Source organism: Ornithorhynchus anatinus, chromosome 16 (genome assembly GCF_004115215.2).
Source record: "Ornithorhynchus anatinus isolate Pmale09 chromosome 16, mOrnAna1.pri.v4, whole genome shotgun sequence".
Taxonomy (NCBI): Eukaryota; Metazoa; Chordata; class Mammalia; order Monotremata; family Ornithorhynchidae; genus Ornithorhynchus; species Ornithorhynchus anatinus.
This window is the reverse complement of record NC_041743.1, coordinates 22,976,341-23,002,926: the sequence shown is the minus strand read 5'-3', so window position 1 is coordinate 23,002,926 and position 26,586 is coordinate 22,976,341. Positions and strand designations below refer to the sequence as shown.

Here is a 26,586-nt window from a genome sequence, read left to right as displayed (position 1 = left end):
TCTCGTTTGTCTATTTGCACCCTTTATTCACCCCGCCCTCAACCCCATGCCACTTGGGTACATTTCCAAAATTTATTTATGGTAATGTCTATATCCCCCTTTAGACTGTAGGCAGGTAATATGTCTACCAACTCCATTATAGTGTACTCTCACAACCAATCAGGGCTATTTATTGAGTGCTTACTGTGTGCAGAGCACTGTATTAGTAATGATTGATTGATTAAGGGTGAATATTTCCAGTCTTTTCATAATTACATTAATCTTTGGAAAACGGCACAGAAAAAGAGTTCAAATCAAACTAAACATTTGTGCATTTTGGAAGCAATTCTAAGGAGGGGAGGCTGATTTCATATGTCTCAATTACATGCAGTAAGTTCTTTAATTTCCATGCTCATCATCGTTCCTCAGAAAGTTCTAAAAAGAACAAGTTACAAGTAAAAAGTGATAACTACTGTTTTAGTGGATTTTTTTGCCCACTAATTCAACCAAAGGAGAAAAGTTAGTGTGCACTTCTGTGTTTAAAAGTTAAAGTGATTCAAGAATAGTTTTTTAAAGTTCTAGAACATGAATGACTTTTTAAATCTTAGAGTCTGGTGTTATCCATATGCAAGTTTCCATGAGATGAAGTGTGGCCTAGTGGTAAGGACTCAAGTTGGGAATTCAGGAGACCTAGGTTCTAATCCCAGCTCTACCATTTGTCTGCTGTGTGACCTTGGGCAAATCGCTTGTCTGTGCCTCAGTTTCCTCATCTGTAAAATGGGGAAAAAATACCCATTCTCCTTCCACTTTAAACTGTAAGTCCTATGTGGGAATAGGACTGTTCCTTTACTGATTATCTAGATTCTACTTCTTGCCTTAGCACAGTGTTTGGCACATAGTAGGAGCTTAACTAAGGTCTCTCCTATCCCGCCGTCGACCCCTGGGCCACGTCCTCCCGCGGTCCTGGAACGCCCTCCCTCCTCACCTCCGCCAAACTGATTCTCTTCCCCTCTTCAAAACCCTACTTAAAACTCACCTCCTCCAAGAGGCCTTCCCAGACTGAGCTCCTCTTCTCCCTCTTCTCCCTCTACCACCCCCCTTCACCTCTCCGCAGCTTAACCCTCTTTTCCCCCCATTTCCCTCTGCTCCTCCCCCTCTCCCTTCCCATCCCCTCAGCACTGTACTCGTCCGCTCAACTGTATATATTTTCATCACCCTATTTATTTTGTTAATGAAATGTACATCGCCTTGATTCTATTTAGTTGCCATTGTTTTTACGAGATGTTCTTCCCCTTGACTCTATTTATTGCCATTGTTCTTGTCTGTCTGTCTCCCCCGATTAGACCGTAAGCCCGTCAAACGGCAGGGACCGTCTCTATCTGTTGCCGACTTGTTCATTCCAAGCGCTTAGTACAGTGCTCTGCACATAGTAAGCGCTCAATAAATACTATTGAATTACCACATTTTTAAAAATTTTCCATGAACAGTATCCAGGCTCCTAAGCTCTAATTACAGGAAAAGTCTTAATTGGCATGTGGCCAACTCCCTCCTCATAAAATGTCTCTTGTCCTGATTGACGATACACTAGCCTTTGTATGGATGTTCAAATTTCATAAGTAAAAGAAAATAAAACCTGGGCATTTTTTAACCATTCTGGAAGAATCTTCAGCGATTCACCTTCCTCAGCCACCAACCTTCCTCAACCAGTCAGCCAGTCGCCTTCCTCTGGGCCACCAGACCCTCTGCTCAAACCTCACAGGACAGGTTCATCCTCTACCAGCATCCTGTAGATCAAGCAATCAATCATTGGTATTTACTGAACACTTACTGTGTTTAGAACACTATACTAAGCACCTGGGAGAATGTGCAGTCCCTGCACACAAGGAGTTGTAGGTGACAGAAAGCCTCTTCAGGCCCTCCAGGAGGCAGGCCCCCTCTATAGCAGCTTGGCCCGGGAACTGACACGGCATCTTGCAAGCAGAGCAAACCATTTTTTGAAGACACAAGTATTAAAAAAATAAGCTGCGTGACATTTATTGTGTCATGTTAACATTAATATCTGTAGAAACATTTTATTGTCAGTACAAAAGTTAACAGATTTTTTTTAATACTTTCTCCAATTCCTTTAATATGAAAATCAGTGTAATTTGCATTCGTACTGCATGGCTATAGCAGACTGAGTGGGTGTTTTGAAAGCAAACACAATACTTTAACACAAATGAGTAATACAGTAATAATTTGTCTGATGTCAGTGCTAGGCCTGATCTCTCGGTAAGGTCTTACTGAAATTAGTGTGCTACAATCCCCTACAAAGCTTCAGTTTTTCTGGAATAGTCAGCATAACACTTCTCCTTTTAATCTGAAATTGCCACATTTGAAAATCCTTAAAGGCCTCATTATGGCCAAAGGCTCTGGAACTCATTATTGAAAATTCATTCAAGGCAATATTAGCGAATTTGATTAATGTGCAACTTGGAGGCGGAGAGCTCAACAGCTCCTACATTCTGCTATTGTTTCAGCTAAACTCCTTCCTTGAAGGCTGGAAGGAGGCCTCCTCTAACAGAATGATTGTGCTATTGTCCTGGGAAGTATAGCTCGATTGGCTTCAGTAGTAATCAGAAACCAGGGAGAGAGAGAGAGAGAGAATAAAATATCTTCTTATTAAAGTTTCTTTTTAATATGGGAATTTGGGTTTCATAAGAAGAATCACCTGACACTAGAGCTTAAACACAAATAAATCAAAGCTTAATTCCCCAAATTAGTTATACTGTATATTGTAAATATTTCTTTTTCCAAAGGCTCTGGTAACTAGTAAAGTCTCAATAATATATCTACTTGTTCTCTGTGCTGCCTGCATAGAAATGCCATTTAAATTACCAAAAAAAACCCCCTAAAAACGATTAATTGTTTTGTACATTACTAATTAGTTAATAAATTAATGTTATACCATTTTCCCTGAAAGCAAAGTATTTTCCACCCCAGTTCGGTGAAAATTAAGAAATTAGGTGTAAGAACATCATTTTAGCAAATAGCTGTTAAAAAAAGGAGACTAATTTACTAGGTGCATTGGGACATCCATTCTTAAATCAATACAAAAAAATAATTCATTGTAAATATATAATATATATTTATACATATTTTGAATATATTTACATACACCCAGCACCTATGTACTGCACTTGTGCTCTGTAAGTGTGTGCTGACATATATTTTCTCCAAATATTACAAAATACACAAGGAAGGCAGAACGCAAGTTTGCCTTGAGTCCAAAGGATCCATTGCAGGTAGAGAGAGCCAACTGCTACTTTCGGCTAGTCGGCAAAATGGCAGTGTGCTCTGTCCATATGCTACTTGGGCCCATTCTTCTTTTCCTGATGACGTTTAAGAGCTTCAGACTATATAATTCTTTACACAAGTCCCATCTATTCCTCCAAATATTTACTCCTAATATTCCATATGTACAAGCCATAACGACGCAGTCCTGGAGAAGACCATTCGGTGAAACTAGCTGATGTTCGTCGTCGCCACATGTCTGTCTCTCTGAGGAAGCGATGATGAATTCCTTTCATGTCTTCACGCTGCCGTTTATGTGTTGATACTTGGGAAGACATGGTTCATAAGGCATTGGATCTGGAGAGAAAACCGAGTCATCTCCTGAAGAACAAGAACTCCTGGTGTCAGGATAGCTGGGTGAATACTGTTCAAGAGGCCCACTGAGGTCCAAATACTCCTGAAACAGAGGGAGAAAAGGCATTTCACTGTCAAACGGCGTTATCCTGAAGTGGCGTTGGAGCAGGGCACGGATGAGAAGGTGACTCTGGAAATGTTCTTCAAATGCTTGGAACTGCTGGGATTGCCAATGATTTGCCCCAGGGACCATAACCCTGTTGTGTGACCCATCACAACTATGGAAAGACTTGCGTACATTTGTGCACTTTTAAAATTGCTGTGGTTTGTGGACAAACTCTGCCTCTGCTCTGTAATGAAAATTCCACTGCAGATTGGCCTCTGCCTTTTAGAAAACCAGGGCTTACTGAAAGGACTGGCAAAAAGACGCCCAGCCCGAGACGATGGAAGTGTCGGTTCCAGCAACGTCGGCAACAACCGCACAACTGGAAACCAGTGTATTCACCACATCAAGAGATCTTTTCACTGACGACGATAAAAACCAAGTTTCGTTCTAAATGAAACCATTTTTTTCAAGCATATGGTAATGTTTTCCAGAAAGAAAGACACTTCCATTTCCATATTCCTTTGGTCGATTGGACTATCTGCTTTTTATTGTAGGATATTACATTTAGCTTTCAAAATAAAGGGGCAGACCTACGAATATGAATGAAATATTCAAAAAGTGTTGGACCCTCTTTCATTAAAACCTGGTTTCAGTCTAGTTGTGGTTTCACGAAGTAGCCATAACCTTTCAAACCTGATATTAAAAAGACGAAGATCAGTGGAATCTAAGTCTAGGGTTAAGGAGCTTATGCTAGCAACAACAATTTGGCAGGAGAATAAAGTTAGTTTTCCTTTGAAACGATCCTTTCCTTTCAACTTCTGAAGGTCAGCTGCATTCATTTAAAACCAATCTCTTCATTTATCAAACTACAAGGCAAGATCGTTCCAACAAAACGCAGTTCTAGAATTATTGCCATTGATTACACTCTCAAAATCACTCCAATAATTTCCAAAGTAAATCCGTAGAAATACATTCTTATAGAATAAACAAATAAATCAATCCCAAGTAAATCCTTCCTAAAATATCAATTTATGTATTTTGTGTTCCTATGCAGTTCAGTCCATCAGTGTCTCTCTGATTTTTGTTTTTAACAGAATGGCCCATCTAAGACATCTTTCTTGGTCAGGTCAGAGTCTCAATTTCTGCCATGAGCAGATGTGTCTCTCGGGCAGAAATGAAGTGCCTCAGTGAGGCAGAATGAGAGCCCTGCATGTTTTATGAAAGTGCCCTCACTTTTCTGGAGGATGCAGGATTTCATGGCTGCCTGTTTCCTTACTGGCTACCTCCATAAATTATCTCCCTCGACCCTACCCCCTTGCTGGCTTTGGAGAGTTCACCCCACTGGTTCGACCAGGACTTATTTTTGGCCGGGGTAAAGCTGTTTTAATAATCTCTGCCTCGCAGTACACTCAGAGGTAAGTGAGAGTGCTTTCTTCTGTTTGCTCAGAAGGTACTGAGATAAAAAGGCGAAAGAATAAGGAAGCCTCCAAAATGACTCAGAGGAATTTGAAAAGGAAAGAATATTTTTATGTTATAAATTATTTTCTTTCTCCTTTCATATTCTTCAAATGAAAACAATCGGATCTCTAAGGGACTCGGTCTAAGTTCATTAAAACATGTTAAGTAAAGGGCTTTTTGCCCTACACTAATTAGTATGGTGGGAAATCAAAGTGGTCTATCAGCTCCAGTTCCCTCCCACATCAAACTATAATTTTGATATTGAACACTATTCATTTCCCCCCCACAAATATCTCCATAATAATAATAATAATAATGGTATTTGTTAAGCACTTATTATGTCCCAAGCACTGTTCTAAGCTCTGAGGTAGATACCAGGTAGTCAGGTTGTCTCATGTGAGGTTCAAAGTCTTAATCTGCATTTTACAGATGAGGTAACTGAGGCCCAGAGAAGTGAAGTGACTTGCCCAAGGTCACACAGCAGACAAATGGCGGAGCCAGAATTTGACTCTCAGGCCTGTGCTCTATCCACTACGCCACGCTGCTTCTCTGCTTCTTCTATCCACCCCATCCCTCGTGCTTCCTGGATGTCAACACCCTGGAAAGATATTGCCGCAAATCATTAGTGCTTGCCCGTCTGTCTTTCTGTCTGCAAGCTTTCTATTCATGGCAAAAATCAGACCATGTGAGGAGGGTGGTTCTGAGGAAAAACATGATTTGATTAAAACGCATATTTCAACTCTGTGTGACCCCAAAGGAAAAATGGATAAGCCAAATTAGAGAAGTGGAGAGCAGTGTTTCACATTAAGAAATTCTAGTCATTACTCACACCACACATTACGCCTTTCCCCTGTAGACTGTAAGCTCATGTGTGGCAGGGAACGTGAGTGCTAATTCTGTTGTAATGTGTTCCCCCGAGAGCCTAGAAGGGTACTCTGCACCGAGTAAGCGCTCGGTAAATACCACCGATGGATTGACTGATTTCAGCATCGAGCCCAACTTTCACTCACCTCATTGGTTGTGAGAGTGAGGATTCGGTCCAGGTCTTCTACCAACTGTTTAAATGTTGGTCTTTGGGAGGGCACAGCATGCCAGCAGTCCCGCATCATCATATACCTGCAAAATATCCAAGGGGTTGGGCACATCGACTCACTGCATTCCTGGACCATGACACAGTGAATGACACCAAATTTTCACGCTCGTTCAATGTTTGGGGCATTTTCAGAGTCCTCGATCTCATGCATCTCCTACACCTGAACGAACTGACACTGTGGCAGGATTGTGTTCTCGGGAAGTGAACTCATCTCAACCAGGACGCATTTCAACCCCCTAATGAACTCTGAGCCGGCCGGTCTCCCGGGCATTATCTCTGTTATGATTTCAGGTCTGCTCCACTGCCTCAAATCTTGCTAGTAAAGGCGATGGATACAATACGTGCCTTCATCTAAGACAACGTATAAATGCGGCCATTCATTAGACACACACTAATGCTCCCAGGTACCCCTGGGATTAATTCAACAAAATCACTACAAACTTCCATACAATGGACTACAGTCTCTCACAGAGTCACTTGGGGATCATAACATCGCATTTATTCTTAGTTAACCTTATGCCTTGGTTATTCTATGACCGTGTTTTTGAAAGGCTCCTTCCTTTTAAATGAGAATCGGACTGAATGGCAGTTCCAAACATTGCTAACCTTTAACTTAATTCATACTTAAATGGGGCATAAACATTATAGGACTCAGCTCAATGCCCTGGCAGTTGTGCTTAGCACTGGAGAGACAGACACCCCGGTGGTATAGCAAGAGTCACTGTATAATGTCTGAAAATGCTAGAATTCAGGTATTGGTACATTTAGTGTGCAAGAAGGGAGAGAGCTATCCCCAAGTGACAGGGACCTTTATGGTTTATCAGTGGCCTCAAAAAGGACATAGAAAATGAAAGGGGTTCGAATTTAACGGCAAATGATTATCAGAGCCTGCTGGGAAGCAGCACGGTGTAGTCAATAGAGCATGGGTCTGGGAGTTAGAAAGTCATGGGTTCTAATCCCGGCTCCACCACCTGTCTGATATGTGACCTTGGGTGAGTCACGTCACTTCTCTGTGCCTCAGTTCCCTCAACTGTAAAATGGGGATTAAGACTCTCAGCCTGATGTGGGACAGGGACTGTGTCCAACTTGATTTCCTTGTATCCACCCCAGTGCTTAGTACAGTGCCTGGAACATAGTAAGCACTTAACAAAACCAGAATTATTATTACTATTATTCATTAGCTGGTTAACAGGTGACACCCCCCTCTTCCCCGCCCCCTGGAGCACAGCCTTCTATGACAAAGGCTGGCTGTAGGCAGAAACTCTGCCTTTCAAGTTTGCCTACACAGGTAGCTCAGTGAAAAGTATTATCATTCTAAAAAGTTTCAATGAAAGTAAAATGTAGTAGTGAGTTGGGGAGAGAGGGTAATTGGGAATGTTAAGGGTCTCCAGGCAGCAAGAATGAGGGCTTTATAGTAGAATAAAATTCTACTTCTGACTCCAATCCCGTGCCTTTCAAAATGCCACTTCTTTCTTTCGAACAAGTATCGGCTTTCAGCTGCCTTATTTACCTTACACCTGAGATAGAGCTCAGAAAATTTGACCTAAAATTCTTTAGAAAATCAAGCACTGTCTATAGATTGGAGAAGAGCATTGGTAGGGTAGAGATGTTACAATTCTACCTATAAAGGAGAAGAACATCCTTACAGTTCATTGGTGCAATTTGCTGGTTTATCCATTCTATGTCCTTCCTTAAGCAATTTAAAAAGTTCTTCCACTGGAATTCCTGGATAAGGCGAGCCCCCTAAAGTGAAAATCTCCCACATTAGAACTCCAAATGACCACCTGTATGGAAAGCAGGGGGGAAAAAAGCCAAAACAATTAGATTCAGAGAGACTCACTTCGGTAATAAATGAATAGCAGTTTTGATTTGAATAAAGTGTAAAAAGGGCTCCCATTTGCACCTTTGTTTTTCTACCAAGAGCTTGACTGAACGTTGAGGTCAATAAAATCAGTCAGGGATATTCACTAAGCAACTACTGTGAGCACAGCACTGTATGAAGAGTTTAGGAAAGGTAAATGGAGATTAATGAAAACGCCCCTGCCCTCAAAAGTTTAAAACCCAATCAGGCATCCCAGAAGTCAAATGATGAGGCGAAGATAGTGTCCTGATGGAATTCTTTTGAAGTTTAACAGAAAAATGATCTTCCTAAATGTTGAGCTTCCGGTTCTAAAGCCTCAACCCTTTTCATCTTCAAAGGCCTTTCCATATATTAAAGCTAATTCACCATCTCCTCACATGGGTGACCCCCAAGGGGAATTACATTCACGCCCGAGCAGACGACAGAATGGGGCCAACAAACCGATTCTTGCCCAGCCCAGTGAACTAGGAGGGTCCCCACTGGTAGTGGAGGAATACAAGACACAGTTCTACAGAGACCACAGATGGAGCTGGCTTTGGAGCCTGGATTAAATTCTAAATTTAGTGCTCTCCTCTCAGGTGTTCAGTCCCTCATGCCAAATATCAAATCAGGCCTACAAATGATAATTTGAAAACATTTCCCAGGGAAGAAAATGGTCCTTTCTCCTGGCATTCCCTAAGGCTATTACCTAAGGGGTTTTTTTGGTTTGTTTTTTAAGCAACTGGTCAGTGTAGTCAATTATCCAGATAATTCCAGTTATCCAGCCAATCGCTCTGACGGACGACTCAGTCCAAAACAGTGTTGGTAAACTGTATAACAGGAAAATTGAACCCAGGAAGCTGGGCCATATTTGCAAAAGCAATTGTGGAGCTACTTATGATTATTATGGAACAAGAAATTGCACGGTTAGTTTAAGGACAGCAACGGAAACATGAAAGCAGTGTTCCTCTAAAACGTTAAAGGATCAAGAAAAAAAGTAGTTACTAAAATTAAGGTGACAACAGGAAAAACGCCCTCAAAGGAATAAACTGATTTTACTACCCATTTTTACCACACTGATACAATATTATCAGGGCTGCTAAAAATAGACCGGGAAAGTTTCACCAACTAAATGCGGCAAGTAAAGTCCCCAGAAAGCCACAGACTCGAACTCTAATTTACATAAAGAGTCAAAAGGGACACACAAAAAAGCCAGAGAGGGAAAGCTTCAAGATTATTTCTTTAAGGAAGTTAAGAACACGCCAGAGCTGGCAAATTAGATAGCCACTTTGTGGTTGCACATCCGTAAATAAGTTCCAGGGTAGGGGGAAACTTCCGTACTGACAGAAGGAGGTTAGCATTTTTCACCTTTAATGTGCTTTGAAGCCAGGCAGATTAGTAACACAGCATTGGTTACCAGTCTACCATAAAATCCTTACTTTCTAAGGCCAACTCCTGTACCTCCCATTAATGTGTGAAATACACCAACATAGAAGGATGAGAAAAGCCAAAGAATATTATATCCTCAAAACTCAGAATGTGAACCAAAGAAGGAGAAGCCGAAGAAGAGTTTTCAGCACTTACACATCACTCTGATGTGTGTAGACTCTGTCAAACAGAGCTTCGGGTGCCATCCATTTGACTGGAAGCCGCCCCTACGAACAGTGGAGATAAAATAAGGATCAACACATTATCAGGAGACTCACCATCATCCCAGCATGGATCCCCATTTATTTTTAGGAATTAAGATGCTCGGTTTGGAAATACAGGTGTAAAGATAACCACTAGCACACACCGACATCATGCTTAAAGTTAAGTCTCCAATCCATCATTCGGATGACTTTTGCCAATAATTTTACCATTGCGTTCTTAGCACTGTGGTTTATGTATTACCCATGCACCTTTAATATTTTAAAAACAAGACATAAACCAGCAATTTCATGTCCCTGACCTATTTTGCTAGGTATAGCAATTTGTAGCAAATGATGCATGACAGAACTAGTCAAAAGCAAACTGAATGCTGCAATTTACAAATTGATCTATTTCCTGAATATTTTAAAGTATATCCCTCACCCCCACATATTGTGGAAACAATATTTGTCGCTGAATAGGAGCAATTTAAGAGGGGCAAAAATTACATTTATACTGAAAAAAGGTGGATTATAAATAAAATCATTTAAAGTACTGAGAAAGCAAAAGGTCACAAGATAAAGAGGCTGTCGACTTACATTTGTAGTCTTTTTATAATAATCTATGTTATTGATGTCTCGAGCCAGCCCAAAATCTGCTATTTTCATCACGTTGTTTTCTGTTACCAAAACATTTCTTGCGGCTAAATCTCGATGGATGCACTGAAAGAGGGAAGGGAAGAGGTGTAATTGAAATCATGTTAGTCGGGAGCCAATTTTTTTCTCTTTTTCCCATAATATGATCCTCATCACTTTTTCTAAAAGAATGCTCAGTCTCTGTCTCCTTACTCCTCCAGAACCTTCAGTGATTGCCCATCCACCTCCTCAACAAACACAAACTCTATACTATATCCATATTCTAAAAAAAATAGAATCCCACGGCTCCCTCCAGTTATCGCCCCAGTGCCCTCCTACCATTCCTCTCCAAATTCCTTGACCAAGTTGTCACAATTGCTGCGTCAAGTTCCCCTCCTCCAGTTCTCTCCTTGACCCCTTCCAATCTGGCTTCCGACCCCCTCAATCCACGAAGGTCACCAATGATCTCCTCCTTGCCAAATCCAATGGTCTCTACTCCATCTTACCGCCCCCCCCCAACCCTGACCTCTCAGCTGCTTTTGTCACCATCAACCATCCCCTTGTCCCAGAAATATCATCCAACTTCTGCTTCACTGACATTTGTCCTCTCCTGGTTCTCCTCCTATCTCTCTGTCCGCCCCTTCTCACTCTCTTTTGCAAGCATTCGTACAATAATATTTATTCAATAGTATTTATTGAGCGCTTACTATGTGCAGAGCACTGTACTAAGCACTTTTGGAATGTACAATTCAGCAACAGAGAGAGACAAGCCCTGCCCATTGATGGGCTTACGGTCTACTCGGGGGAGACAGACAAAAACAATAGCAATAATACAATCAAGGGGATGTACACCTCATTAACAAAATAAATAGGGTAATAAAGATATATACAAATTAGCAAATGAGCACAGTGCTGAGGGGAGGGGAAGGGAGAAGGGGAGGAGCAGAGGGAAAGGGGGGAAAGAGGGCTCAGCAGAAGGGAGGTGAAGGGTGGGGGGCAGAGAGGCAGCAGAGGGAGCAGAGGGAAAAGGGGAAGCTCAGTCTGGGAAGGCCTCTTGGAGGAGGTGAGCTCTCAGTAGGGCTTTGAAGAGGGGAAGAGAGTTAGTTTGGTGGAGGCGAGGAGGGAGGAAGCAAGCTCCACCTCTTCCCCCAACCCCTTACTGTGGGTATCCCTCAGGGCTCAGTTCTGGGCCCCCTTCTATTCTCCATCTACACTCATTCCCTTGGAGAACTCATTAGTTCACATGGCATCAACTACCACCTCAATGCGGATGATTCCCAAACCTATATGTCCAGCCCTGATCTCTCTCCTTCTCTGCAGTCTCGCATCTTCTCCTGCCATCAAGACATCTCTACTTGGATATCCCACTATCACTTCAAACTAAACATGTCAAAAATAGAACTCCTTATCTTCCCAGGCAAACGCTGTCCTTCCCCTGACTTTCCCATTACTGTAGACAGCACCACCGTCCTTCCCATCTCACAAGCCCATAACCTTGACTCTCTCTCTCACTCAACCCACATAGTCAATACATCGCTAAATCCTGTTGGTTCAACATTCGTAACACTAATAAAATCTGGCCTTTCCTCTCCATCCAAACTGCCATCATGCTAATCCAAGCACTTATCCTTTCCCATGTCGATTACTCTTTCAGCCTCCTTGCTGACCTCACAGCCTCCTGCCTCTCCCCACTCCAGGTCCATACTTCTCTCTGCTGCCCGGATCATTTTTCTACAAAAACATTCAATTCATGCTTCCTCACTGATCAAGAACCTCCAGTGGTTGCCCATCCAGCTCTGCATCTAACAGAAACTCCTTACCTTCAGCTTTAAAGCACTAAATCACCTTGCCCCCTCCTTACTCATCTCCCTACTCTCCCACTACAACCCAGCCCACACACTTCGATCCTCAAATGCCCACCTGTTCACTCTACCTTGACCTCATCTATCTCACCACTGATCTCTCACCCACGTCCTGCCTCTGGCCTGGACTGCCCTCCCTCTTCATAACTGACAGAAAATTACTCTCCCCACCTTCAAAGCCTCATTAAAAGCACACTTCCTCCAAGAGGCCTTCCCTAACTATGCCCTCATTTGCTCTTCACCCACTCCCTTTTATATCGCTCTTGCACTTAAATTTGCACCCTTTACTCACCCCTCCCTCAACCCCATAGAACTTATGTGCATATCTGCAATTTATTTTTAGTTATGTCTGTTTCTCCCTCTAGATTGTAAACTCATTGTGGACAGGGAATGTGTCTACCAACTCTGTTATATTCTACTCTTCTAAGCCTTTAGTACAGTGCTCTGCACACAGTAAGCGCCAATCAATATCATTGAATGATTGATTGATTGTTGAAAGGCTCCTCAGTTGTGTCATTAAAGCACTTGATTGGCAACAGGAAGAGACTGTATCATTCACTGGGTAACTAGTCGCCAGGGACAAGAATAGCTGTTTCCAGGTCTGTACGAAAGTTCATTCTTTGAACCCTAGAGTGGGGGTGGGGAGAGCTCATTCCTGTCCTTCTCTTTAATCCAGGGTCTAATACCTCCGAATGCCTGTTCTGATCCCAGAGCCTCTGAGAGAGTGAAACTACACTGGCTGGGTTACTCCAAAGGTTGGCATCCTTGCCAGACATCGTTCCAAACCCAGGTCTATCCTACTGATGCCTGGGCCTGCAAGCATCTCCAGATAGAGCCCATTGAATGTCATGGACAACCTGGAATATCCCAGACATGAGGGGTGCCTGTGTCCCCGCCTAAGGGATACCCACTAGATGGTGAGCTTGAGGGCAAGGATCATGACTACTGATATTATTATTTTCTCCCAAGAGCTTAGAACAGTGCTCTACCTATAAATATGATTGATTGGGATGTCTGAGAACAATTCCACTTCTTTCCTAGACCCCTCAGTTCTTTCTCCAGGGTCCCCTACTGGACTGCATCTCCCCCTGCTCCCTGGATCCCGCCAGAGCACTTATGTATAGTCTCCTTCCTCTCCCTTCCATCCCAAGATAATAATTAGTAACAATAACTATGACATTTGTTAAGTGCTTACTATATATATATATATCAAGCACTGTTCTAAGAGCTGGGGTAGATACAAATTAATCAGGTCAGACACAGTCCCTGTCCCATATGGGGCTCACAGTCTAAGTAGGAGGGAGAACAAGTATCGAATCCCCAGTTTGCAGGTGAGGAAAATGAGGCACAGAAGTTAAATCACTTGCCCTAGGTCACACAGCGGTAAGTGGTGGAACCTGGATTAGAACCCATGTCCTTTGACTCCTGGGACATGCTTTTTCCACTAGGCCATACTGCTTCCCTGATATCAATCAATCACATTTATTGAGCACTAACTGTGTGCAGAGCACTGTACTATGTGCTTGGGAGAGTACAATATATCGAGTTGTTAGACACGTTCCCTGCCCATCTGAATTCCTGGCCCTGTGAATCTAGGTGCTCTGGGACTCATGTACTCTGAGCCAAGGCTTATAGGTATGCCCTCGGAGGATGGCAAATCTGATTATGCTTATCAGGGCAAAATGCGTGGCAGTCACCCCAGCCCCAGCCCCAAATGGCATCGGCAACTTCAGGAGTGAGTGGAGACATATCATACATAAAGGCTGTGTAATATGAGGAGTGATCCTGTCCCCCTGCCTACCCTCCAGTAGATTTGCAGTAGGCAACCTCCACAGATGGTACAGAACGGTCAAATAGGACTTGCTCTAAGAAACACTATTCTTGCAAAGTAAAATAATCCCAACAATTTTAAGAGCAACATGGTTTTCAGAGGATCCTTGGACTCAATGAGAAAACCAAACAAGTAACATCAAAGGGTTAAAGCTCAACAGAGGGAAGATTTAAGGTTATTATTGCTAATACCATCATCATTATATTATTATTGCTATTATTATTAATAATGTTGGTATTTGTTAAGCGCTTACTATGTGCCGAGCACTGTTCTAAGCGCTGGGGTAGACATAGGGGAATCAGGTTGTCCCACGTGGGGCTCACAGTCTTAATCCCCATTTTACAGATGAGGGAACTGAGGCACAGAGAAGTGAAGTGACTTGCCCACAGTCACACAGCCGACAAGTGGCAGAGCTGGGATTCGAACTCATGAGCCCTGACTCCAAAGCCCGTGCTCTTTCCACTGAGCCACGCATTATTAACAATAACAGTACATGTTAAGCACTTACTATGTGCCAAACACTGTACTAAGTACTGGGATAGAGAAAAATTGATCAGATCCCTCATTAGGCTCCAGGTCTAAGTAGGGAGGAGAACAGGGACTGAATCCCAATTCTTCAGATGAGGAAACCGAGGCACAGGGAAGTTCAGTTACTTGCCCAGAGTTACACAGCAAGCATGAGGCAGACCCGGGATTAGGTCCTAGTTCCCCTGCTTTCCAGGCCCATGCTCTTTCTTCTAGATGACGCTGCTTCTCAGAAAGAAATATTTTTCCTTCCATTAATTTCGCCTCATTTCTAAATGCTCCTGAAGGGCTCAGACCTCATTTCGATCTTAAGTAGAAACTCAAAGCAACACAGTTACGCCCCTGTCCTTCCAGGCAGGAAGAAGGTACTGTGAGCATGCTGCAAAGTAAGACCTTTCTCAGAGCTCTCCAGAAGGTTTCGCAAACGAGGGCTGAGACTGGATGAGTGTTTCTGCTATTTGGATGCTTCTCGGAACTAAACTTCCAAACTCCAGGCCAGCGTTCCAGGCTGCGCATCTCTCTGTGGACGGGAGTTTGAAGACTGGCAACGTGTGTGGTCGGGAGCGTCTGGTTCCTTCTACCGATTCTCAATGCCTGAGCTTGGACTGCCTGTGTTGATGAGGCAGGGGCTGGTGGAGATTCTGCTTTCCTAGCTCACCCTGCGTGACAGTTTCAGTCTGAGAATGCTGCCTGATGGCAGTTCCTGACAGTGATACCTAGGCTTGTTGAAAAGAGCCAAAAACAGTTTCGGGGAAACCCTGTTGGTCTGGGATTTTTCCCTCGGGAAATAAAGGAGAAACAGTTATCCCCATTTTCCGCAATACTGAAAAGACTGCTTGGCTTCAGCACATTGTTCTAAGCAAACTCCAGTGTTTAGTCTACAAAGAAATTAGCCCTAGAGCCCCTAGAGATGCCGTTTTTGCTACTGCTATTTGTCTTCTGAAAGCTTTCAAATCATCTTTTTTGCTATTGATGAGAGTTTTACTCATTCATTTCTGAATCTGAAAGAAGCCAGGTCAGATAGAGTTCCAGAACCCCTCCTCCTCTCCCCGCCTTTCTCTTTGTGTCTGTCTCTCTCTCTGTGTCTCTGTCTCTGTGGCTTAGTGGATACAGCACAGTCCTGGGAGTCAGAAGGACCTGAGTTCTAGTCCTGGCTCCACCACATGCATGCCGTGGGACCTTGAGCAAGTCACTTAACTTCTCAGGGTCTCAGTTAACTCATCTGTAAAATACGGATTAAGAGTTTTGAGCCCCATGTGGGCCAAGGACTGTGTCCAGCTTGATTAACTTATTCATTCATTCATTCATCCATTCATTCATTCATTCAATAGTATTTATTGAGCTCTTATTATGTGCCGAGCACTGTACTAAGCGCTTGGAATGAACAAGTCAGCAACAGATAGAGACAGTCCCTGCCGTTTGACGGGCTTACAGGCTAATCGGGAGAGACAGACAGACAAGAACAATGGCAATAAATAGAGTCAAGGGGAAGAACATCTCGTAAAAACAGGCAACTAAATAGAATCAAGACGATGTACATTTCATTAACAAAATAAATAGGGTGATGAAAATATATACAGTTAAGCGGACGAGTACAGTGCTGAGGGGATGGGAAGGGAGAGGGGGAGGAGCAGAGGGAAATGGGGGGAAAAGAGCTGCGGAGAGGTGAAGGGGGGGTGGTAGAGGGAGTAGAGGGAGAAGAGGAGCTCAGTCTGGGAAGGCCTCTTGGAGGAGGTGAGTTTTAATTAGGGATTTGAAGAGCGGAAGAGAATCAGTTTGGCGGAGGTGAGGAGGGAGGGCGTTCCAGGACCGCGGGAGGACGTGGCCCGGGGGTCGACGGCGGCATAGGCGAGACCGAGGGACGGTGAGGAGGTGGGCGGCAGAGGAGCGGAGCGTGCAGGGTGGGCAGTAGAAAGAGAGAACGGAGGAGAGATAGGAAGGGGCAAGGGGATGGACAGCCTTGAAGCCTAGAGTGAGGAGCTTTTGTTTGGAGCGGAGGTTGATAGGCAACCACTGGAGTTGTTTAAGAAGGGGAGTGACATGCCCAGATCGTTTCTGCAGGAAGATGAGCTGGGCAGCGGAGTGAAGAATAGACTGGAGCGGGGCGAGAGAGGAGGAAGGGAGGTCAGAGAGAAGGCTGACACAGTAGTCTAGCCGGGATATCTACCCCAGCACTTAGAACAGTGCTTGGCACATAGTAAGTGCTTAACGAGTACATTATTATTATTCATTCATTCTCTCTCTGTGTTTCTCTCTCTCTTTCCCCCACTTTCCCTCTCTGTCTTTTCCTCTCTCTCTCTCCAGAGATCTTTCACCACTTGGCCTGGAGCAGTCTCTTTCTCTGTGCTTTGGTTTAATTTTTTGACTTTTTTCAGTGTGGATGGCTGTCATCTTGGATCTTCATTCCAAGCTTTCTGTCGTCACTGACAAACCTTTGAAATCCTTGCTTCATTTTAGCAGGGCTCCAGAGGGTTTTTTTGTCAGATATACTTTTAACTAGAATGCACAAAGTTATTTTGGCCTTCAAAATAGACAGGATAAAGCTGATCTACCTCACCAAGTTGCAAAATGACTTGGGATCTTTGAAAATATGGTGTTCTACTTGAGTGATGCACATCTCTGCAAATATCTACTGTCTCCAGACTGAGTAGTAAGATCAAGATACAGTGTGTTTCTGTCATTTTGGGAATGCGTTCTTATCTGAATGTGTAGAAAAGCTAGGAGAGGTACAGGTTGCATTGGCTGGAGGTTTTGCAGGCCAGCAGCTGCGAGCGGGGACTAGTTAGATCCAAGTGGAGATGAGTATACCTAGTCCAGCCTCAAGGAGGATTGGAGACTGGGCACAGACCCGCAGTGACTGGCTCCCCATGGACAATATATCCCTCTTCAGAGCTGTCAATGCAACCTTGCTAAAAACTCAGAGAGCTAAAAGCATGATGCTAACAGTTAACCTTCAGCGTGGAGAGCCGACACCAGAATCCAAGCTCCCATATAGCTCCTCCTGAAGGCCAGCTCCTCACTCTGAGGGAATGGGCAGGAGGAAACGATTGAATGGGGTGCATTGTCTAACTTTAATAGAAATAATTTTTAGTGCTCAGTGCTCCTGGCAAGTGAAATGGAATGTCAGCTATTCATTTAATGGGTCCTGTCCCCAGCTCGTAACTCTTACGGTTTAGAAGAAAAACACTAGTGCTATGATAAATACGTAATGGGTTTCATCTTCCTAACTGTTTTCATTTGATTTGAATTGCACAGTGAATTTTCCATAATAGGCAGCACCGACCAACCCAATAGCATCAACAACAACATGAAAAAAAAAAAAAAAAGGAAAATCCACCAAAATTAAAAGGGGCACATTAAAACAAACCTTCGAGCTTTGTGACACGATGATAGACCCTAATTAGCAAAACAGCAAGGCCTAGTAGAAAGTGCCCGCCAGAGAGGGGGCCTGGATCTAATGCTGGGTCCACCATTTGTCTGCTGTGTGCCTCTGAGCTGATCATCAATTGATCAGTGGTATTTATTGAGTTCTTATTGTGGGCAGAGCACTGTACTAAGCACTTAACTTCTTTGTACCCAGTTTCCTCATCTGTAAAATGGGGATTAAATTCCTGTTCTCCCTCTTCCCTAGACTGTGAGCCCCATGTGGGGCAGGGACTGTGTCCAACCAGATTATCTTGTATCAACCCCAGCACTTACTACCGACACGGTACTAAGTAAGCTCTTAAAAAATACAACTACTATTATTATTATTATTCTAACTTTAATTATGGATACATGAGATGGCATGGGGAGGAGCTTGTGTTTATAGGCTTGATCAAACTTTTAAGAGGTTCATTATTGTACCTAATTACGAAAACAGCCCTGAAAAAGATTCAAGAAACAGAAGACATTTTGGAGAAGATATAGGGGAAGCAGGGTGGTTTCAAGGTTAGAGCACAAACGTGAGAGTCTGAAGGACCTGGTGCCTAACCTCAGCTCTGCTACTTGTCTGCTATGTAACCTTGGGCAAGTAATTTAATTTCTCTGTCCCTCACTTGTAAAATGGGGATTAAGACTGTGAGCCCCATGTGGGACATAGACTGTATCCAACCTGATTAGCTTGTATCTACCCTAGAGTTTAGTACAGTGCCTGGTATATAGTAAGCACTTAACAAATACCATTAAAAAGGAGCTCTATACAGCAAGTAGACATGCTCTTTCAAACAAGTTACTTTCTTCAGACATACCATTTGTGGTTTTCATCAGTTAAAGTAAATGCTAACATACCTTTTGTGAGGCTAAGTACTCCATCCCTCTTGCTAGTTGGTATGTGCATGAAACTAAATCTTTGAACGTCATCTGTTCTTCTGGTACCCGGTTGATGTCAAATGAATATTCCATTCCAGGTGGTCTGCGTGCTCGAAGGAATTCTCGCAGGTTTCCTTTGGAAGCATACTCAACTATCACATATAAAGGACCTTCGAAAAACAAACAAAAAAACCCCACATGTATTAAGAACTGAAACAAATGCAAAAAAAAAAAAGGTAAAGGGAGAGTGCTCTGATTTTAGGTATCCCAATATCATAACATATCAGGTAACAGTGTGGTTCTATTTGCACTTCTGGAAAATGACATAACTTACGGAACTGCATTTTATAAATCACTGGTTTATAAATCAGTGGGGAATAGGGATTTAGGCGCCTATCATTTAGAAAGAAAATTGTAGTCAAGAATCTCATCCTTGTTTCAAAAAACTTTATTTCAAAAAATGGGTATGCAGGTTCAATGGCAATTCGGATGTGGAATGATATATGGACATTCTCTTCTGTTACTGGAACCCCTAGACCCCGAGATTCAGCCTGGGGCACAGAACTGGTCTCCCAGCAGAGGGAGTGAAAGGGAAGATGGCAGGGCCTGAATGGCAGATTATACAACCTCAGGGACCTGACTTAACTCAAGCTGTAATTTGGGAGCCGGAAATCAATCGGTGCTATTTTGTGAGTGCTTACTGTGTGCAGAGCACTTGGAAGAGTACAATGCAACAGCAGATGCAATCCTTGCCCCCAAGGAGCTTAAAGGATGACAAGCAGTGGTACTTGGGGGGACCTTGGGTTCCCGGGCAATCCTACTTAAGAACTCACTGATGTCTCTGAATGGTTAAGGGACAAAAATAGGTTTCCTCAATGTTGCCTGTCTCACCAACTCAAATGTGGAGCATCAAATGTGGAGCACCAGAGAGCTGTGCCTGATGAACCTTAATCCCCCAGTGCGATGCCAGAAAAATCCCTGAATGTAAAGTAACCACTGTGTCATAGGACATAAGTTGCTCTTTGAAGATGATAAAAGTTGTCTTCAACAAGCTCAAAACTGATTGAGTCAACACCGTGGCATTGAGAGAAATGAAAGCTATCTGATCAAGGACAGCTTCCAGAGGCAGGTTTTGGGTCCACTTTCTTCAGTACCGGCCTCCCCTCCTCAGAGAAACATCCTTCAGGTGTAGGATTTGCAATCAAAAAGTCCTCAGTCTGTAGTCTTACAAATATTCGTAGAAATATAAGTGACTAATGAAAGACCTTTTTCCTTTATATGAAGCAAAAGGGTTTTGTTTCTATATTCATTAATTCAATAGTATTTATTGACCACTTACTATGTGCAGAGCACTATACTAAGCACTTGGAATGTACAATTCGGTTACAGAAAGAGACAATCCCTGCCAAATAACGGGCTCACAGTCTAAACATGGTCCCGCAATGAAGAGGAAAGAAGTCTTCAGGAAGGATCTGGTTAGGCTCATTATTTAGCAACTCCAAAATCTGCCAAGCTGACTGTTAAAGAAATTTCCAATCACTGGTGGACAGTGATGATGAAATTTGGAAAAAAGGAATCGGACCTCATAGAATTAAAACAACTAAACAGCAAAGGTATACTTCTCTGGAGTGAATTTGAAACCGTGCCATTGTTCAACACTACCGGTAAATTGAAAAAAATCCCACATGCTGAAGTCCCCTTTGTATTAATGTTCTAAAGCAACTTTCTCATGAGGTAAATCAACTGTTCAAAAGGCCAAAGAAGTATCTGAAATTGTGTTATTACATGGCTATTTCTCTTAAAATAAGAATCTGTTACGAAAACATTTCCCCATCATTTGTATCGATAAGCCCCTTGGCTTCATGCATTCCCTGGGTTTGAAAGAGCCTGTTATGCTTTTACTCACCATCTTGAGTACAGGCCCCAAGAAGATTGATGATATTTTTGTGCTTTCCAATCATCTTCATCATCTCCATCTCTGACACCAGATCAGAGAGATCTTTCTCGGTGGCATCATCTACACCAAACAAGTAAAAAATCAGTACATTTCCAGAGTCACTATTTCAGCTGCCTTCATTGTGATAGATTTGGGTGGTCTTGGGCAATGCTTATGTTTAGAAACATGGCAGACCACCAGAAGAGAGTCAGCATGTCAACTCAAGAATAAAAGTAGAGAGGAACTGATTTACTAAGCATTTCATTCAAGGGAAATAATTGCAAATTTCCAAATGTAATAAAAGTCTTTCGGTACTTTTAGCAAAAAAATTATAGTCCTTTTTTAAAACCACCCTTGGTTAGTTTATAACAAATCAGTATTATGTCTCTTGTCTAGATGAGTGAATAGCAGGATATTATACTTTATTTCTATCCTTAGTAGTGATTTCCCTGGGTGCTAAATGCCACTTGAACCTAAAAATGGTAGCTAAGTATGTTTCTGAGAGCAGAGGAAAGACTCTTCCCCTCTGTTCCTCATCCTGTCTTACTACTCAAATACATTCTCCTTTACTGCTCCTATTCCCACCAAATGGCCCATGTTTAAGCCCCGATAATGGAGGGAAGAATCCTCCCCCCGCCACAACCCGGCTATGAAGGGTTGAGGTTGGGGGAGGGGAGGGTGAATGGGTAAATGCTTGAAAAGCCCTTAGCTAGTCTCATAGCGAAGATCAGAAGGTTTAAGGTGTTGCAATCTCTTTCTTCCCGGCCTGTTCCAATCCACCTTTTTCTATCAAGTATAAGAGTCTCAGTCACTTGTAGATGAGAAGCAGCGTGGCGCAGTGGAAAGAGCACGGGTTTTGGAGTCAGGGCTCATGAGTTTGAATCCCAGCTCTGCCACTTGTCAGCTGTGTGACTGTGGGCAAGTCACTTAACTTCTCTGTGCCTCAGTTCCCTCATCTGTAAAATGAGGATTAAGACTGTGAGCCCCATGTGGGACAACCTGATTCCCCTGTGTTTACCCCAGCGCTTAGAACAGTGCTCTGCACATAGTAAGCGCTTAACAAATACCAACATTATTATTATTAAGTATGATGGGCCCAGACAGTCCAATCTTTTCTCTTCTCCCCCACTTTAAAGTGCCACTGTCCCAGTTTAGTCCCCCATTTGAATTTGAGGCCTTTATATTTCCTAAATGGCTCAGGTTGCCCAAAGTAGTGTAGCTACATGATATCGGAATATTCCATATAAATTATGAAAGAAAACAGAGAGCAGCAGTATTTATCTTTACTGCAGGTTAAACCAAAAGCGACCCCATTCTAATAAGGCTAAGAATGGCCGGCATATACCCCTTGCTAAAGATAAACGCTCTGTCAGAGATACTGATTTATCCTGAAAATGCCTCAACCTTGAGGTCAGCTATGTGCTCTCTGACCCCTACGATGATAGAGTTCAGACCCCACAAAAGAAACATTCTTGACAGAACTTGCCACCTTCCTTCCCCACCCCCTCTCCCGCCTTACCTTTCAACATCTTCACTGCCACAGTAACTGCCTCCTTGGGTTTTTCTTTGTCGATTCCCACTGCTTCTGCCATGACAACCTGTCCAAAGCAGCCCTCTCCAAGGGGTTTGCCCAATGTCAGCCTAAATGTGAAACAGGGGATTAGTAGTCAGCATCTGGTGGAGGGATGGAGCTAGTGAGATTCCAGAAGAAAATATAAAAATCTTTCAACAGCTTGCTCCAGCATGGAGTGCTGATACTATGGACTTCATGAAACTCACAGTGCATGCACACACACACACACACAAACATTTCACACTTTTTCTAGTATTTTGTTATTTGTGTTGTTCTAAATGTCAATTACCACAGAAAGCCACTAAGTTTAGTATTCACAATCTCCTTTTAGTTTCCATGACAGGTGGTGTGCCGAGGTGATTACCTATGTGCTAGGATGAGTGTTTTCCCGAAAGTAACTAGATCCAATTGTGTTTTAATATTTAAAACAACCCAAATACTCAACTGTAGTTTTATCTCTTTTCCCCTTCTTCAAATCAGTTTTATTTTTCAGTTGTCATCACAAATTGTTTAGAGCATTTCATTTTAGAACTCTTCTCGTCACCTTCTATAAAAATGTTTAGGGCAAATTTCCACAAAGGCTTTTAATTCTTTGATCAGATGAAACTAAACCAACTTAAATCCTGAAGATGGGGAAAAAACCTGGAGTTGACCCTACCACTCAGAAGAACTATAGTACTACCAGGTTTTAGCTAAGACATTTCAGTCCTTACTCACTCTGCTGCCCAGTTCATTTTTCTATAAAAACATTCAGGACATGTTTCCCCACTCCTTAAAAAACTCCAGTGGTTGCCCACCCACCTCTGCATCAAATAAAAACTCCTCACTTTGGCTTAAAAACACTTAATCACTTTGCCCCCTCCAACCTCATCTCACTACTCTCTTACTACAACCCAGCCCACACACTTAGTTCTTCTAATGCTAACCTTCTCACTGTGCCTCGGACTCGTCTATCTTGCCGCCGACCCCTCTCCCACATCCTGCCTCTAGCATGGAATGCCCTCCCTCCTCAAATCTGACAATTACTCTCCCCCTTCAAAACCTATTTAAGGCACATCTCCTCCAAGAGGCCTTCCTTGACTAAGCCCCCCTTTCCTCTTCTCCCACTCCCTTCTGCGTCACATTCTGTTCATCCCCCCTTCCAGCACCACAGTACTTATATACATATCTGTAATTTATTTATTTATATTAATGTCTGTCTCCACGCCACTAGACTATTAGCTCATTGTGGGCAGGGAATGTGTCTGTTTATTGTTGTACTGTACTCTCAAGTACTTAGTACAGTGCTCTGCACACAGTAAGCGCTCAATAAATATGACTGAATGAAGGAACGAATGAATGAAATTAAGTCAGTTACCATTTTCCACTTTAGAAGTCTTTCCCAATCCCCAGAGTTAACGGTTATATATTTTTCTTTTGCAAAGAAACAGGCAATCCCTTATGGAAAAGCATGTGAAAATGCCTCTGAATATTGTTATATCATTTAGGCATAATAGAGAAAAGAATCCAACTACAATTAGAAAATGGCACTTAGGTTAAATACACACTGGTTTTGAAAAGGTTCAACATAAGAACTGAAGGGTAGTGTACTCACTGCTGAGGTCATTCTGCTTTCTATCCAGAATGAAAATTGAATTTAACATCTTGGCAGAGAATAAACATTTGCATTGGAAAAATGGTTAATTTATGTCTTACTGCCCTGCTCGAGCAAGAATAACAATCTCCTTATTGTGTGACTGCAGCCCCAATCTAATAAATAGCCTTCTTTCATTGGAAACTGTTCCACCTACATTTGTGCTCAACACTGTTTTTAAATGTTTAGCACTAAAATTTTCCGCATTCAGTATATTCCTCGGGGTGACGGCTGATGGGGTTATGTGTATAGACCTCGGCTCTTGACTAGAATAGCAGAGATGGCGAACACAGTGTATTGCACAAGTGTTCAACAGCCTAATTAAAATGATTTCCCTAAGAGTTCTCAAAATGTGCAGGATCACAACTCAGCCCAGCAGTTAGGTTGGTGTGCGAGCGCGCATGTGTAAGGGTGTGTTTTTGTGCATGTGCTTTTTTAAAGGAAAGATTTGACAGGTCATTCACTCACTTTTAAATGAATGGCCCCATTATGATCCCAGATAATTTTACCTGGAGCTGAAGTTCAAGTTGGTTGCATGTCACCAACAATATAAATGGTGCGTTATTTATCTCTACGTGAATGTCTATATCCTTTTGGCGCAGTCAAATGGATTGATCTTTCTAAAAAAAACCCACATACCCCTTGTGCACCTCGAAAAGTCTCAGCAAGTGACAAGACTGAGAGTCAGCCCTTGTTTTCCAGCACAAACATTTTCACATCGTTTACACTGAAGACGAAAGCAACTAGGCCCAGTGGATATAGCATATGGCCTGGAAGCCAGAAGGAGCTGGGTTCTGATCCCGGCTCCACTACTTGTCTGTTGTGTGACCTTGGGCAAGTCATTTCACTTCTCTGTACCTCAGTTACCTCATTTGGAAAATGGTGATTAAGATCATTAGACCCACGTGGCCCATGAACTGTGTCTAACCTGATTAACTTGTCACTACTCCAGCATTTAGAGGTGCCTGGCACGCAGCAAGCACTTAACAATACCACAAAAAAAACCCCTCCCAAAAGTCAAAAGTAAGATGGCTCTGTGGAAAGAGCCCAGGACCGGCTCCAACATTTGCCTGCTGTGTGACCTTCATCCATTTCCTCTTCTGTAAAATGGCGATGAAATACCTACTCTCCCTCCCTCTTAGACCGTGAATCCCAAGCAGGGGAGGGATTGGGTCTGATCTGATTATATTGTATTTACCCCCACAGCTTTGTTCAGGGCCTGGAACATAGAAAGCACTTCACAAATACCACAGTGGTTATTATTACCATGTGTAGCAAGGTGAAAGTTAGATACACCGTAACCAGAATCACCATCTCTAATTATGGGAAAAAAGTCTTAAAAATAATTTGGCCAGATAAAGCCCAAACGCCCCTTTTAAAAAATAGCTCTTGAATTGACCAAAGATATACTTACCTTTGGATAAACGTTCAAATTCCCTAAGTAAATTTCCGTGGTCAATTAAAACAAAGCCAGACATTTTTAACCATCCTGGAGGTAACCACAGTGTTAAGCATAGTGTTTGCAACACAGAAAACACCAAAAGTGACATTCTTATTATTAGGAGCTGTTTTACAGTGAAAGGTTTTTAGTTACTCTCATAGTGCATTTCTGTGATCTGCAACTCCTGGTCAGACCCAAGTTTCACAGACTCAAGTATCTTTGCGAGGCCCACTAAAGGGTTGTGCCTTATTATGCATTCCCGTTTTGGATGTTCTCTATTTTCACGTTTTGGGAAAAATATGTAAGGGTATGTTACTGTAGCACCCTGAATAGTGACCTGGCCTTCTCCTGGAGTTTGTGACCCCTGAGATTTGGAATACCTGCTACTCAAGAAGTGCACATAAACAAAATCACGTTAAACATTTTGGCACTAACAGTAATGAAGGTTCAGTGAAACAGAGGGGTAAAATTAAAGTGAAGAAGATTAGCGTTATGCTCCCCTAGTCATTCAGTGGTCAGTTCTAACATCATGGTAAGATTAATGAAGACAATTCTCTCAGTTCCTGGAGTAGTAATCTGTCACGTTGAGAGTGATACACTTTTGCAGACCATTAGGTGGGGTTTAGTGGGGAATTATCTCCATTTTGCTCACACGGCTGTCCTATTCTAAACAATTCTTTGTGGGTCCTGAAGAGTTATGCTTCCCTCAAAGGATCTAGCAACCAGGAACTAACTTTCAGCCATGAAAGAATCGGGTTCATAATCATTTTGGGGGGCAGTATCCTTTAGCCAAGCAGAGACCCTGCATTTGCTTGCACCTTTATTGTTATCTAATTGACTGAATGTGTTACTACTAATTTCATCTTCAGAGATCCTAAGGACTCTGAGTCTCATTCATCGTCGACAACTGAGAGTCAGTGGCATCTTCTAGATCGTAAGCTCGTAGTGGGCAAGGATTGTGTTGCTTATTGTTGCATCGTACTCCCCCAAGCTCTTAGTACAGGGCTCCGCAAATAGTAAGCGCTCAATAAATATGACTGAATGATTGAGTTTGCCAAATCAACTAACTTTGGAAACTCTCAAACGCTCCAAAGGCCAGACCTCCTCATTGCACTTACAAAATCAACA

At 42.7% G+C, this 26,586-nt stretch overlaps 1 protein-coding gene across 10 annotated transcripts in view; it reads right to left on the bottom strand.

Moving 5' to 3' along the window:
- Positions 1-1,988: 1,988 nt before the first annotated feature.
- Positions 1,989-26,586, bottom strand: part of FGFR2 (fibroblast growth factor receptor 2) — a 123,426-nt gene continuing 98,828 nt past the window's right edge. For 9 of the 10 annotated variants that reach the window (XM_029080815.2, XM_029080812.2, XM_029080811.2 and 6 more), the window contains 8 exons: positions 22,331-22,452; positions 20,782-20,892; positions 18,855-19,045; positions 10,332-10,454; positions 9,688-9,758; positions 7,910-8,047; positions 6,181-6,286; positions 3,492-3,709 (listed from right to left, as the gene is read on the bottom strand). In XM_029080815.2, the coding sequence (XP_028936648.1) occupies positions 3,545-3,709; positions 6,181-6,286; positions 7,910-8,047; positions 9,688-9,758; positions 10,332-10,454; positions 18,855-19,045; positions 20,782-20,892; positions 22,331-22,452 (1,027 nt within the window). In that variant the 3' untranslated portion in view covers positions 3,492-3,544. Of the gene's footprint in view, positions 3,710-6,180; positions 6,287-7,909; positions 8,048-9,687; positions 9,759-10,331; positions 10,455-18,854; positions 19,046-20,781; positions 20,893-22,330; positions 22,453-26,586 lie in introns of all 10 variants that reach the window. The other variant, XM_029080810.2, reaches the window with a different exon arrangement.